Consider the following 15,999-nt stretch of genomic DNA (forward strand, 5'->3'; position numbering starts at 1 on the left):
GGCAGAGCCCCAGAAAGAGTAGGCACCAGAGGGTGATCATTCGGAGCCTCAGTACTGGGTAGAACCCCAGAAGGAGGAGGCACCGAAGGTTGATCATTTGGAGCTTCATTACGCGGTACAGCCCCAGAAGACGAAGGCAATAAATGCCTTTGGAACAAACCCACAAACCTCTAATGGTCAAGCAAAATTTGACCATCAGATTCCTGTAACTGGTCAAACTTCCTCTTCATGTCTGTAGCATAGTCATTTGCGAGCCTGTGCAACTGTTTATTCTCATGCTTGAGCCATCTGATCTCCTGTTTGAGACTTATCACTTCAGCCGCCAATGATTGAACTTGGCGGGTTTGAGCAAATAGGTGTTGGGCCATATTAGACACAGAACTTGCACACTGAACATTGAGAGCCAGAGAATCCTTAACAGCCAACTCATCAGACCGTTTGGAAAGTAGTCTGTTATCTTTAGGAGTGAGAATGTTCCTGGCCACCACCGCAGCGGTCATATCATTCTTCATCACAGAGTCCCCAACTGTAAGATGACCAATAGGGGATAAGAAGGATGGGCGCCATATGTTGTCTTGAGAAGGCATGGCTGCCTCTTCACCAAAGTTCAAGTCAAAACGACGATCGGATGGGCCAGACATTCTTAGAAATGATGAAGGAGAAATGAGGTGCAATAAATCTCTTAAGTACAAAAATAAGGGGAAAATTCCTACAAGCAATAACTCTCTGAATGTACTTCTTGCACACAATTGGTGTCCTTATAAAAGAAAGGGTAACAAAGCCGTTGGTTCAAAAATCGAAGAGGCACCATTCTTCGAATTTCGAAGAGGCACCACTCTCCACACGCACTATTAGCTCCTCGGGTACCACAGATAACTTTGCCAAAGATCTTTGACAAAGTTTAGACACATAAATTTTGAAGGTCCAGCTACCCTACTATTACCCACAAGGGTAGAGGAACAGCACCACTGCTTGATAAATGGAAAGTCCCTATGTGTGTCAACCTCCGTGCTCCGTGGCAAGGCAGACTGGCAAAAATGCCCAACCTTTACTCACATTCGAGAAAACACTCATAACAGGATTGCTTTCTCAAAAATCGAAAAGGCACCGTTTTCTGAATCTCGAGAGCCAGATCCCCTACATGATTGCTTGTTCGAAAAATGAAGAGGCACTGCTCTCCGAACTTCGAGAGCCAAATTTCCTTGGATAAAGCTTGTCTGCAATCTTCACACGCAACATCAGCTTTCCAGATACCACATACCACTTTTTCAAAGCGCTCTGACAAAGTTACAACATGTGAAGCTTGCAGCTCCCACTACATTGCTATGACCAAGAAGGGTAAAGGAATAACATTATTACTTGCTCAAAAATCGAAGAGGCACCGCCCTCCGAATCTCGAGAGCCAGACTCCCAACAGGATTACTTTCTTAAAAATCGAAGAGGCACCGCTATCCAAATCTCAAGAGCCAGACTCCCAACATGATTGCTTTCTCAAAAATCGAAGAGGCACCGTTCTCCGAATCTCGAGAGCCAGATCCCTGACAGGATTGCTTATTCGAAAACCGAAGAGGCATCGCTCTCAGAACTTCGAGATCCAAATTTCCTTGGATAAAGCTTGTCTGCAATCTTCACACGCAACATCAGCTTTCCAGATACCGCATACCACTTTTTCAAAGTGCTCTAACAAAGTTACAACATGTGAAGCTTGCAGCTCCCATTACATTGCTATAACCAAGAAGGGTAAAGGAATATCATTATTACTTGCTCAAAAATCGAAGAAGCACCGCCCTCTGAATCTCGAGAGCCAGACTCCGAACAGGATTACTTTCTCAAAAATCGAAGAGGCACCGCTTTCTGAATCTTAAGAGCTAGACTCCCAATAGGATTGCTTTCTAAAAAATCGAAGAGGCACCGTTCTTCGAATCTTGAGAGCCAGATCCCCGACAGGATTGCTTGTTCGAAAACCGAAGAGGCATCGCTCTCCGAACTTCGAGAGCCAGATTTCCTTGGATAATGCTTGTCTACAATCTTCACACGCAACATCAGCTTTCCAGATACCACATACCACTTTTTCAAAGTGCTCTGACAAAGTTAAAACATGTGAAGCTTGCAACTCCCACTACATTGCTACGACCAAGAAGGGTAAAGAAATAACATTACTACTTGTTGTTAGGAAAACTCCTATATATGTCGACCTCCATCCTCCACAGACAGGCAGACCTGTAAAAATGCTTAACCCTTCCTCATATCTAAGAGGGCACTCCCAACGAAGCCTCTCGAAATACTCAGCTTTCCTCCCCCCAATAATACCTATGCAAACTAGCCACACCAAAGCAAGAGTATCTCATATCATCAGGGTCAAAAGCAAGAGTATCCCATATCATGCTTTTTCCCTGTCTTTTCCTTTGTCCTTGTTCTTACCTGCCAGACAAGGAGAAAGAGAGCAATCAGTCAGCACTTGGAATCAAGCTTCCAGTCAGGAATTGACTGCCTGGAACCCCTTGCCTGATTACTTACTTGGCATTGCTCTCGAGTACTCATCTTCAACATCTTATGCTTCAAAAAAAGATACCATATCTGCCTGAGGAATAGATAGGGCAAGTGAGAAGGATACAAGGAAGCATGTGGAGACAAGCGCAACAAAACACGTGCTGATTCATCTATTACTTCGTCAACAGCAAAAGTATCCCATATCATCAAGGTCGAACGCACTCTTGATTTGATGGACTTGTTTTGACCCTCAAATTCTTGAGTCGGCCTTATACTCTGGAGGAAACCAGAAAACCCTCCAGCCTAGTTCAAGAATAAGCCTGTGGAAAGTTACTCCTTTAAAAGAAAAAGTATCTCATATCATCTCTTCTCCATTTGCTTCTCCTTATCCTTGTTGGTGTTTACGACACAAGGAGAAGGAGAACAATCAACCGGAAGCCGAAGTCGAACCTCCGATCCAGGTTGCTTGCTTGGAAGTCTGATTGCTTACCTTGTCTGTTACCTCTTTCGGCAAATCTCCTAGCTCGGCGACTTAGGGGACTCCTACTATAAGGTTTTGTATCGCACTTGATCAAACCCAAAACTACAAGTAAGCTTCAGGTGAAATTGATACATTACCTTGTGCATCTTCATCGGTTAAAGATACCACCCCTGGATAGAGGAAAAGTACTTCCAGAGAAGATGCCACATGTACGTATGAGACAGATAAGGCAAGTGAAAATGATACCACACTTCGGTACTTAGAAGTTTCGTGATTATTCAATGGCTTGGATCTTGCAAGTCCCCAACCGAGAAGCTTCCCTCACTCGGGAACTTAGGGGAGCACTGTTTGTACCATACTTGACCAATTCCGAAACTACTGAGCACCGGTCAACGTTATACCGTCAAAGACCCAGAAGAGTTTCCCTTTAACCAGGAGGCCAATCACAGCGCGACACGTGTCGACATCAGAAGCCAATCATAACGCGACACGTGTCAACATCAGAAGCGAATCATAACACGACACGTGTCAATGTTAGAATGAAACTAGAAACTCTCTTCTATAAATAGAGATCATTCTCTCACAATATTTCCTAATGTCATTTGTACTAAATCATTCACTAGTACTCACAAAAGGAGAGCTTGAACCTATGTACTTGTGTAAACCCTTCACAATTAATGAGAATTCCTCTACTCCGTGGACGTAGCCAATCTGGGTGAACCACATACATCTTGTGTTTGCTTCCCTGTCTTTATTCATTTACTTACTTATCCACACTAGTGACTGGAGCAATCTAGCGAAAGTCACAAACTTAACACTTTCTGTTGTACCAAAGTCCTCGCTGATTTTGTGCATCAACATATAATGTTAAGAAGGTAGAGAAACTATGGTTTTGCTACTCATAGTGGGTAGTTAAGAGTTAATCCTTATATTCAGGTGAATAAGGTACATCTCATTTAATGAAGTTTTGGTATTCTCTTTAAGCTTACTAACTTAGCATTCATGTGGTAGAATGCCTTGTAACTTTGTACTCCAATTCCGAATCTCATTGTCATTTTATCAAAGTTCCAGACAATGTCTCCCAATGTTCTTAGCCAAGTCGCTCCCAGCAAAGCTTCACACCCAGTCATTGGTAATATGTAAAAAGTCATCTCCCACTGAAAGTTCTACAGACTCAATGTTAAACTAGGTGTGTGACCCCTAGTTTTCATTCTTGCCCCATTAGCGACTAAAACATTCAAAGGGTTAGTGTTATTCAATTCACATTGGAACTGCTTAATTAACTTGGGATGGATAAAGGTGTGTAGCTTGGAAGATTAATCAATTATGATTAGGGAAGGTCGGTTACGGAAAGATCAATTACTAGCCGAGATCACGGACAAGGGAAAGAGTGGAAAACAATCTTCCTGGAGCTAGGCATTAAGCTTCGCATTTGCATTTAGCTAGTCTATAATCAGTCCTAGATACAAGGACTCAGGCTCTCTCTAATGCGACCTCTTTACCACTTCACTTCTTATTCACTTCTTCACTTTGTTTGCTTCGAAACCTCGTTTTATTGATCTATTATCATAGGAAACAATGATAACATACTATATCCTAAATAGGAGTGTAATCATACTAGACTCTCTTAAAGAAAGGCGTGGGGCATTACTTGTTCTGTTAGGTTCTTAGTAGGAGTCGTCTACCTTTTCTTCTTTTACTTCACGGTTTCCTTGAGTGCTTTTTCAACTCTAAAAAAGAAGTAGACCTTCTTTTTTTTCAGAACCTCGCTTTTGTTCAATTATAAATAAATAACCGCTTTGATGGAGATTTGTAGCATCATTCAAGTAAATACAGATTGAGATCGTAGAAACATGAGCTTGTGATATAGCTACACCTAATTCCTGACCGGTTAATGCAAGAACTATAAATAAAGGACCATGATCTTTTATAAAAAAAATAAAAGATCATTCATACATAGCATAGTCCAAGCGAACCCACTTAAAATCTTTACTGAACTATGAACTGCCATCATATTAGCAAATAAACGTAGTCCTGAGCTTAAAGTTCCTCCCCAGCTATGCAGCACGAACCTATATTTGACCAGGAGGTGGAATTAGAGTTGTTATTCAATGGTGCAACTTGCATTTTTTAGCTTAATATAGATAGAGAAACTACTTGTTTTTTTGTTTTTTTGTTTTTTTGTCAAACGATAGATTTTGCTAGATTAGCCACTAATGAAGTTCGAAAACACGCCGTCATGCTCAACACATTTCCATCACTGATCTTTGCTAATTTAGTGTGAATTAATGCTTTATATTAAAAATACACAAAAGGAGGCCTTCCAACATATGCTGTTCCCGGCCCAGTAGTTTCCGGAAGCCCAAATAAAAAATCTTCGGACCAAGAACTTAGCACTGACCCTGAAATCACACGCAAATCCTATAAAACCACATGTGAGAAAGATGTCTCCACGCACAATAAAATCCCTTGGGTTCCCACTTGAATCAAAAAATTAAACCTTTCGTATCCAAAAATTTCCCAGTAAATCTCTGCAATTCAACATTTTATATACACAAGCAATTCGAAAAGCACACAAATTAAAATCACCTATTTATTTCTGGATCTCTCTCTCTCTCTCTCTCTAGGTTCTGCTTCTGCGTCTCTTTGCCTCCCGGTAAGTCCATATCCTTGTATTCCCAATTTTGAATTGGGGATTTTGCAATTTCAGTTTGATACACTTAGATTCTGAGTAATATTTTGGGATTTCATATGTAATTTCATATTTTTTGTGATATTTGGATTCATTTTTCTTGGTGGCTTATATGGCTTCTTTGTGGTTTTATTGAATCATGACCACCCAGCACATTAGGGTTTTTGTTTTTGGAATGTTGTGGGAAAGTAGGGTTTTAGCTGTTAACTCCCTGTTTGGTGGCTGAGGAAATTGTCGGTAGCTAAAAGAGTATGCCAAGAAATGATAGAGATTTTTTTTTAATTCGATGTTGTTATTAGCTAGGATTTATGGTATTTTAGGTTTTGGAATTATTTATTATTTGGGAACGAACCAAAAAATTGATTAGTACCAAATTAACTATTTTTTATAATACTTCTACTCTTGAGTAAAGTACCTTTCGGGCAGTTAAATGGAGTTTTGGAGACTTTTTCTTTAGCATTCTCGCGCCCTTGTTGCTATAAGAATTTGTGGATGTATTCGATTCATTTGATGTTTTGTTGCGTTTTCCAAATTTCAAATTCCGATGTTTCAGTTGAGGGGTTTGGCTTGATATCTTAATATATGTGCACTTGTATTCTGTTCTGATATATGTTTTTGGGTTCAGTTATTAGCCTTCAGTTTGTATCGTCCATTGCCTGTATGCATATGATAAAACAATTTTGGATAAGAAAAATGTATTGTTTTGTAATCGCGTATGTTTAATGTCTTTTGCTTCAAGTTATATGTGAAGAGGAGAAAAGTCGCATCTCCGTTATTAAGTTATTGGAAAAAATTATAAAACATTATATCCCAAGCTGTCACGAGCTCTGTTGTTCTGATATGAATTTCTTTTGTAGCTGATTGCCCTCTTATATGGAGTCCACCGTTGGTTGAACTCTGTTATGGAAAGATTCTGGTGTTCTGTTGATAAATGTGGTTGACTCTTCAAATGACATGGAATTTTCTTTCCTTTGTTTGTCACTTTAAGATTCTTATAATCGGAGCTTTCTTTGATTAGACACGGTGTATTGCAATTCTTGGCAATTTTACTCAATGCTGTTAGTTCTTTCAAATAAATTTACCCGTTTAGTTTTATCTGCATTTGGTCGTAAATAATCTATGTGTTTAGTATCCTTGGTTTTCTGTTCATCTGGGTTCTGTGAACCAAGTATAATTTATGATGATTTGCAGATATTGGCTTCCCAAATACTCGTTATCCTGGTTCGTTAATCCTATTTTCTTAATTCATTTGTCAATGGCGGATTTGGAAAATGCTCTTCCACTTAATAAGAAGCGAGCTGCTGGGAGGGAACTCTCTCGGGATAACCCAGGCCTTGATGACGAGGACGATGCTTCTGAACCAGAGGCAGGAACTTTCAAGAGGGCCAGTGAGGAGGTGCTGGCAACCAGAAGAATTGTTAAGGTTCGTCGCCAGCAGACTACATCTGCCCCCACTGCTAATACTTCCAATCCTTTTGCTGGCATACGCTTGGTTCCTCCAACAGAAGAAAGTCCAGCCCCTGCTGAAGCTGCAGCTAGCTCACCACCTGCCTGTGAGACACGAGTTTCAGATGAGGATAATAAGCAGCCAGAAAGCAAGGTTGAACAGGCTGATCAAGTTGGGGATGACTCTGCAGCAGATAAGGAGAACGTTGTGAAGGAGAACAATGAAATTTCCAGTGAGGCAACGGAACCTGAACCAGATGTGGGTGAAAATAAGACAAATGGGGGTGAGACGGTAAATGAGGAAGAGGAAAAGGCTGAAATTAAAGATAAGAAAGATAATGAAGATAACAAGGATAACAAAAGCGAAAATGTAGATCCAAGTCCGGAAGGTAACTCGTTGAGCTCATTCCAACAGCTTTCGAGTAGCCAAAATGCCTTCACAAATATCTCTGGAACCGGGTTCTCCACATCTAGTTTTTCATTTGGGCTTATTTCAAAGGATGGGTCCACATTGGGTACTGGCTCTGGTTCACTTTTTGGATCAAATATTGATAAGCCTTCTGGTTTTGGTCTCTCGAGTAATGGAAGTTCTTCACTCTTTGGCACATCAGGCCCCTCAATTGTACCTAAGAGTGATGGTGCTGCCTTCCCGCAAATGCAAGAGGTTGCAGTTGAGACTGGGGAAGAAAATGAGAAAGTGGTTTTCACTGCTGATGCTGCGTTGTTTGAGTTTATTGATGGAGGCTGGAAGGAACGTGGAAAGGGAGATCTGAAAGTTAATGTATCTGAATCTGAGAAAGCCAGACTTGTTATGAGACTGAAGGGAATTAGAAAGGTAATTCTGAATGCAAGCCTTTACCCAGACATGAAGCTCGCGAACATGGAGAAGAAAGGTGTTACATTTGCCTGCATGAACAGCATCGATGAAAAGAAGGATGGGCTTTCCACCTTTGCTTTGAAGTTCAAGGATGGTTCCGTAGTCGAGGAATTTCGTGCTGCTGTTACAGCACATAAAGATAAAGGAAAGGCACCTACAGCTATGAAGACTCCAGAAAATTCTCCCAAGGCATCAGATGATTGAAAAGGTAGCTTATGTCAATGCTTGCTGAGTTTCATTTCCTATAGCGACTTTGCCCTGTTGTTGTCCTTGCCCCATTTTGGGAAGAAAGCGAAGTTGTTTTAGAGTCCGGCAGTTCCGAAGCCCTTTTGTAGCAGAGTTATAGAGTCCTGCCCATTTTGCTGTAGTTTTAATTTCAGTCTAGTATTCGGAAGACCCGTATTAACACATTCTGGATAAACTTAAAGTCAGACTGTGTTAAGCTCTTTGGGACGTTGAATGCTCGACAGAGTTTCATAGTTGGTTGGTCCCTTCATATGTAATGTGTTAAAACTGCCGTCTGTGAGATACCCTTACCGTTTTACCTTGTGCTCTTGGAGATCTATGATCACTCCTACCACCCTCCTTTCTCTTGACCCACCCTTTCATTTTCCTTTCTAGCGCTTCCCTTTTTTTTTATAATTAGAGTCTTGTTCGTTTGGTCACCTCTTGGCCAAGGAACACATGATCGTTCATTATTAAATTTGATCTAACAATAAAGAATAAAATGTATATGCTTTATTTTAGTCTCAACACTAGATATCTAATTCAAAGGTAGATTGCCATAAATCCTTAATAGTTAGGTGACTAAGAGAACGTGACTCTAGTTTGTAACTAAAAGATGCTAGGTGCTAGTTGGACGGCGGGCTGGGGCCTAGCATCTAGGCGGTTAGACGGGGCTTAGGCGGACTAGACGGAGTTAAGTAAATTTATTATATTTCGTGTAATAAAGTGTCTACTTATACTTAAAATATATATATAATTTCATCATAAACTGCAAAAGATAATGATATATATATATTAAAGTATTGGAACATAATGAAAATATAATGTGTTTATTTAAGTATGCAACAAATCTCTTACAATTTTATTGAAAAAATAAAATGCAAAAAGAAAGTGATATATTTTTTGTCTAAATAAGTTGTGACCTAGGTGGGTGCCTTAACAGGTCTAAACGTCATTTCTTAATTTTTAAACGCCTTAGGCATTAATTGGGACAGTGACCAGCCATCTAGCGTCTAGATAGAACCTAGGCGGCGCTAGGCGAAAACTTTTAGAACAGTAGTCATGGAAGACCAACATTCAAATAAATCTTACAAATGGTAGATTCGTTGTAAAGGCATCACAAGCAAAAGACCACACTACCTTATGATTGTCTTGCAGTCGCCGATAGTTATCTCCAATAAAGATCAAGCTTCTTTCTTATTGTTCCCTTTGTCATGTGCACAAACTTCAAGAAACATAAAAACCATCACCTAAGCTCTGAACAACTGCCACTCAAAAACGAAAGTTGGAAAGATTCACTGCTCTTAAATATAAGAGATAAATAGGCTTAAAGCACAATCCAGTGCATCGAGATGGTGCTGGAGAAGCTTAAGCTTGGTTGGAGAATAGCAGATGTGATTACTAATGAATCTGCTAGTCGTACCCAGTGCACAAGGCTCCCGCTTTACGCAGGGTCTGGGAGAGGTGAATGTCGGCTAGCCTTACCCCCATTTATGGAGAGGCTGCTCCCAAGTCTCGAACCCGAGACCTACCGCTCATAGGCGAAGACACTTGCCATCACTAATGAATCTGCTAGTAACAGTTAAAATTAAAAATCATAATTCTGTTAGTAAATAGTTTCTCTGATCAAGGGTTGTTGATGAAGGCATGGTCAAATCTGAAAAGTTAAACCTTTTTAATTAGTGCATTAAAAATATTTTTTAACATGTAAGAGGCGAAACATGTGATACAATGATATAAGAAACAAAGTAGCGCATTATCTATATGTCGCTTTGTTGTATTTTAAGATGTTCTCACTTGATTCGAAGAGTCTCCTGATTTCATTTGTGTTATGTGTCGGGAGAGGTAGGAGGATGCTTTATCGAGAGGTTAATTGGTTCTTTTTAATCGCCCTGAGTGGGAAGAATATAAGCTACTTTAGCAAGGTTGTCTTTTATCTTTTGATTTGTTTGATTTCAATCTTCCGATGCTTTGTTGATGTAAGAAAGCGCAATATGCTTGATGTTGACTTTTTTGATGCATCATGTCTTGCTTTGGTCGATAAAATGTAGCATTGTCTTTATAGATTGTTATTGGAACTCAATGATGGATAAAAAATCGTAGGTACTTCGATTTTGCTCAACAAGAGCTCTCAACCATACCTCTCATGCGTGGCGTAGTAAGGTCCAGTGAGCTTGAAATGATTCGAAGATTTCGCAACTAAGGCCTATATTGTGGACATCCAAGATATTGCAGTATCCCTAACAGTAAAAACATAGCCATTTGGGAACGTGCCTTGTGCATGTTTGATAAGTAATCATCATCAGCAAAACAAGCAAGGCAAGCATCGTTCTGAAGATCATGAGGGTTGGATCCTCTCAGGATGTGTATGGATAAGCCTAAATCTGTAGTACCTTCAGGGTAGCAGAAAAATGTCTTTAATGGCAATTCAATGGTTCGTTTTGGTGCATTGATGTATCTTGTAAATAGATCAACAACAAAGGAGATGTCTTGTTGATGCAATGAGCTAAGTTCAACAAAGCGCAATGTTGAACTTAGATACAAAACTTCGGGTTCCACAACTTTTTCAAAGGTCTCCTTTGTATCTAGCGTGGATGATCATGGGTATATTAAGAATGTAACACCTTTGGGGTGTAGTTCGATTGATGAACCAGAATAACGTTAGAACAATGAACTTCAGGTCAAGGCATAAATGAGTTTTCTTAAGAACCTTTATCTCAAATTTCGTCTTTAGGTGCAAGGCAGATTGATCACGCTCTTCCAAAATCTTAGTGAAATTTATGTTATCTACGTAGACGAAAAATCTAGCAATTTAGAATACTTCTTAATTTAACACGCAAGGGCATAGTTTATTATTATATCCCTGACTAATCAAATAATCAATTAGATGGGGCATACCACATGTGCCAACTCAGTAAAGATCCCTCAGGCCACTAGTGTTTTAGCCAACGAAAGAGTTGATTTGATCGAGTCCTTATGAGAATAGGACTGTGTGAGGATTAATATCAGATATGGACAAGTTTCTAAAAGATGCTAGCCACTAGCCGGGTGGCAAGCTGGGGCCTGACACCTAGGTGGTTAGGTGGGGACCTAGACAGATTTAGTTAAATTTATTATATAACATATAAATAGGTGCCTACTTACACTCTAAAAAAATATACTTGTATTGAGAATTTAGAAAAGTTAAAACTTAAGCCATTATGTTATTGGCATTATCACATACTAATGCAACACAAATAAGAAAAATCCAAAACCAAATTCTAAAATTCAATACTTCGTAATCTAAAATTGACAACATCTTTCATCATAGATTAATCAATGATTCAATGAATCAATATATGTAAATAGGATCGTGTAGAAAGACATGGAGAAGAGAAACACAAAAAGGCAAGAGAAATAATATGGGTTCTTTTTGGGTTGGCTACCCAAAAAAACCCTTTAACTTAATTTAAAAACAAAAAAATGGAACCCTAGATCTGAACCACCTAGCCACACCTAAGTCGCCTAGACCACCTACCCCCTAACCCATTGTTCTTCATGTTTTGGCTTAAATCGACTCGGTCCTCCACCGTCCAACGCCTAGATGGCCGTCTAGGTCGATTTTAGAATAGTGGATATAGACCGGATGAGTCCTAGGCAAATGGAAATTGCCAAGGACCATAATAAAGCTTGATTAAATGCTAATTGTCCCAATGATCAGAATTCTTTCTTGATCAGATAAGAAGGAATTAATCATATAATGTGTCAAGTTCAGAATCCTAGTTGGAATCAAAGAAGCCGAAACTGGATGAAGATGAGTTTAGGCTATTCAAGGAATTAAATGGGATAAAGAAAGAATATTCAGGAAAATGACGAGTGACATGGTCCCATTAGGACTCTACCTAGGCATACTTGTTTATCACGAAGGTATCCTATATATAGAAGAGGTTCTGCAACTTGAAAATCCCCTTTAACTCAACAAGCAACTTAAACACCCTCACTCTATATTGAACATTCTCACAACCTAACCCCTCCATCGGCACATATTCAATTTGTTAGAACATCATTGGAGCCATAGAACTAATCGCTCTGGAAGTACCTTCAGTTCGGTGGAACATCACTTCTAGTCCAGTCGATTATCTATCCAAGTTTTAGTTCAGAGGAGAATCTTCGAATCCTTTGCTGCAAAAGGTCACTTCATTAGCTTCCCATTGGAGTGAAGTTTTCTATGATTGATTACTCTCAGGTGCGTTTTGTAGTTCGACATTTAGACGGTCGAACCATGTTCACCATAAAAACGATCATCTCTTTTGATTATCTGTGCCCCTATAGCTTGATACCAATTCAACGCACTTCTATTCTCATGAATATAGTTGAGGCAGCCGAACCTGGTACAGGTGATCCTGAACTTCGCAGTGAACTAGGCAACCTTGTCTTCAAGTTCTAAAACCCTAGGGCGAGAGATGTTCCTTCATCGGCTGTAGTCATTCAAGTGCAGAAGTCAGCACCGCATTCGACACTACCACCACATTTATTCTACTCACTAGACCAAATTCGGTTGTGAATTGGCATGCCCTCATTGATAAGAATGACGTAGGTTTTATAATTTTTATGATCAACAAACTTATACCAATGATTTAATTAACAAACATAAATAGAAATTGGCTTTTTGGGGTTATAGAGGGATGGAAGATTGGAGGGTAATTGAAGAAGGCTGGGATCCGTTGTGCTTTTGTTAGATTATTTTGACTTTTGCCCAACCCAATGATATAATAACCTAGTAAAACACTATCATCTATATATAATCACTACAGATTCCGGAAGGATCTGCATCCTCACATGCTATCATCTTGTCTCGACCTTAAAACGAGCTCACGGGCTATACTATTGTGGTACCACTTGTCCCCACTTTGGGTGTGTATTTTCAGAATATCGGTGAATTTAGTTTGTTTCGGAAGAAAAAAAATTAATAATAAATCAAGGTATCACTCTTACGTTGGTTAATTCAGTTGATCAATAGTATATTCACTCTCCTTATGTATGACTTTGAAACTCATCTCTCGAGTTAAAGTAATTTAAAATATCATATGATATAAAACATAAAAATAAAACAACTTCAACTAAATATAATGATCCGTTTGGCCATGCCATGAATTTGAGGAAAATATATTTTAAAAGAAGTGGTTGATCATTACAAATAATAAACCCACATGGGTATTAGTAGTAGGTAAACCCGTGAACTTATAGATAACACTTTTCAAATAAACAAGTCGGATCAAGACAAATTATACAAATTGCAGGTAATGTATGGTTTTTAATTTCAATTTAGCTTCACATAATATTTTATCAATTTATGACCCATATGCAAAAATAATACCATTAATTAACCAAACCCTAATCTTCGATGCTTGGATTTGGATCCTCTTCTCATATTCGTTCATCGTATATTGTGGGGTCAGAAATCACTTTGAATCTTTTATTTAAAATTAAACAAAAACAATACATAACTAAAATTGATCGTACGATATACAATAAACGAATAGAATATGAAAATCCCTTGGATCCTCACAAAAAGAATCCGGAAGGGATCCTCGTCTGGTCTCATGTATTCTTGATGGTACATGTCTTTGAGCAAGAATCCACGCAGCCGCCTACCTTCTCAACCTCTACACTCAAATGAGAGCTCAATGTAAAAGAAATGAAAATAAATTACATTAAGCAAATTAAAGAAATTAAAAGGGAATTGCTCTTTTTGCAATATCAAAAGATTTCATGCACTCATCTATGAATATTTTTACCTATATGTTCATGAACGAGAAGTGCCATAGGATATATTTGAGTACTAATAATAGCTTCCAAATTAAATCTACACAGATATATATATATATATATATATATATATATATATACAAGGGAAAAGTTGTTTCTAAAGATTGTTGTATATAATTGAATGTTTATTTTCTTTACGTGCTAAATTAAATAATAACAAAAATTGACACATAATTATATATAACTGATTGCGGAGAAGAAAGTATTCGTAGTGAGGGCTTCAAATATTGATTCGTAGTGAGGGCTTCAAATGTTGAATATTTGGTACCTGGGTTTTGTTTAGTGCTGAGATTGGAACACAAGGAAGAAGCACATCCAAGTTTGCAGAAGTAGACATTGTCTTTGTGGATATTACTATGATCAAAAGGAGACCTACTTGGTATGATGCAATCTTTCAAGCACTGAAAACTGCAGTAGCTAACGGAGTGGTTTGGGGTGATGACACAGAGGATGAAGCAACTCTCGTAGCAGCTTTTGAAAGAAGCACTGGACTGCCCCGCCAGCATCAACATCCCCAACACTAAATAAGCCACCGGTACTGGCCTCAATCCCTTCTTATCCATCTTACTATTATTCTCTTTGCCTAGTGAAAACCAAGATATGACAAATGAAACCTAGGTACGTGGCAGAGGACATGTCTTTACGCCTATTTATAAGGATTTTTATCCCAAACGGTCACTGTAATTGGCCAAACTCTTTATTTTGGTTCTTCAATTTCAAAATCAATCAATCTCGTCCTTAAAATTTTCCAACGCATATCAATTTGGTCCTTCTATTATGATTCCATAATGAATTATGTTAGTACGCACATATGGCACAAAAGGGGGACTCACTTCTTCAATAATATAGTTCATATGGAATATACAAAAATAAACTTATTAAAAATATTTTAAACAAACATTAATAAAATTTGATATAAGTCCAATATTTTAGCCAATATTAGGAATACTTCATCTTATCAAAACAAATCTCATCACTTGAATTAAAAATTATTTTATTTATCAATCATTATATCTTTAATGATAAAATTTATTATAGAAGTAAGAGCGCTTCCTAATAATCTATGTAATTATTTTTCTTTTTGTTAATTTTTTTCTCCCTCTCAAAATCTCATCTATATATTTTATTTCTGTTATAAACTTCTTATTTAAGTGTGATTGTGTAAATCCTAATTGATTTAGTTATTTTTCCCTATTAGGACTTGTATTCTTGGGAAGAGAATGATTTCTTCTCCCTTACTATAAATAAAGGCACTGGATAGAGGGAATAACACATCCTCTACACAACCCTACAAACACATCTCTCTCTATATTCTCTTTGTGCCACCGGCCCCGTTTCCTTATTAGTTAAATATAGGCCACAACACGTTATTAACATGCTGTCACATCCTGGCTCGGGCCCTCACCACATCCTGGACTTGACTTCGCCGTAGCACGATATTGTCCGCTTTGGGCACTAACCACGCCTTCACAGTTTTGTTTATGGGAACTCACACGAGAACTTCCCAGTGGGTGACCCATCATGGGATTGCTCTCGCGCGCTACTCGCTTAGTTTCGGAGTTCCGATGGAACCTGAAGCCAGTGAACTCCCAAAAGGCCTCGTGCTAGGTAGAGATAAGAATATACATATAAGGCTTACATGATCCATTTCCCTAGGCGATGTGGGATCTTACACACGCTTCTATTGCTGCACTTAGGAATCTGACGTGGAAATTTTTCTGTATCAAACAAGTTCACCAATATCATCACGCAATCAGGTTTTTTCAAAACAATGGTTTTTATCTCGATTGGAACCCTGATAACATGAACGTTCACCATAATGCATAACCCAACTTTACGTTTTTTGAATTTTAGATTCTACATAAATTGTGTATGCATTATATCCATAATTGTTGAATTATGTGAATTTGATATTGCCATGAATTGCATCAAATATATGTCCATGCATTAAATTATTTATTTTAAGGTTTGTCGAAATCA

The 15,999-nt window shown here is 38.5% G+C and overlaps 1 protein-coding gene across 1 annotated transcript; it reads left to right on the top strand.

Moving 5' to 3' along the window:
* The first annotated feature begins 5,375 nt into the window (after nt 1-5,375).
* LOC103417381 (nuclear pore complex protein NUP50A-like) lies at nt 5,376-8,530 on the top strand. Its single transcript, XM_008355602.4, has 2 exons — nt 5,376-5,627; nt 6,855-8,530. The coding sequence occupies exon 2, from the start codon at nt 6,919-6,921 to the stop codon at nt 8,188-8,190; it is 1,272 nt and encodes a 423-aa protein (XP_008353824.1). The 5' UTR covers nt 5,376-5,627; nt 6,855-6,918; the 3' UTR covers nt 8,191-8,530.
* Nucleotides 8,531-15,999: the final 7,469 nt, after the last annotated feature.

Source organism: Malus domestica, chromosome 09 (genome assembly GCF_042453785.1).
Source record: "Malus domestica chromosome 09, GDT2T_hap1".
Classification (NCBI taxonomy): Eukaryota; Viridiplantae; Streptophyta; class Magnoliopsida; order Rosales; family Rosaceae; genus Malus; species Malus domestica.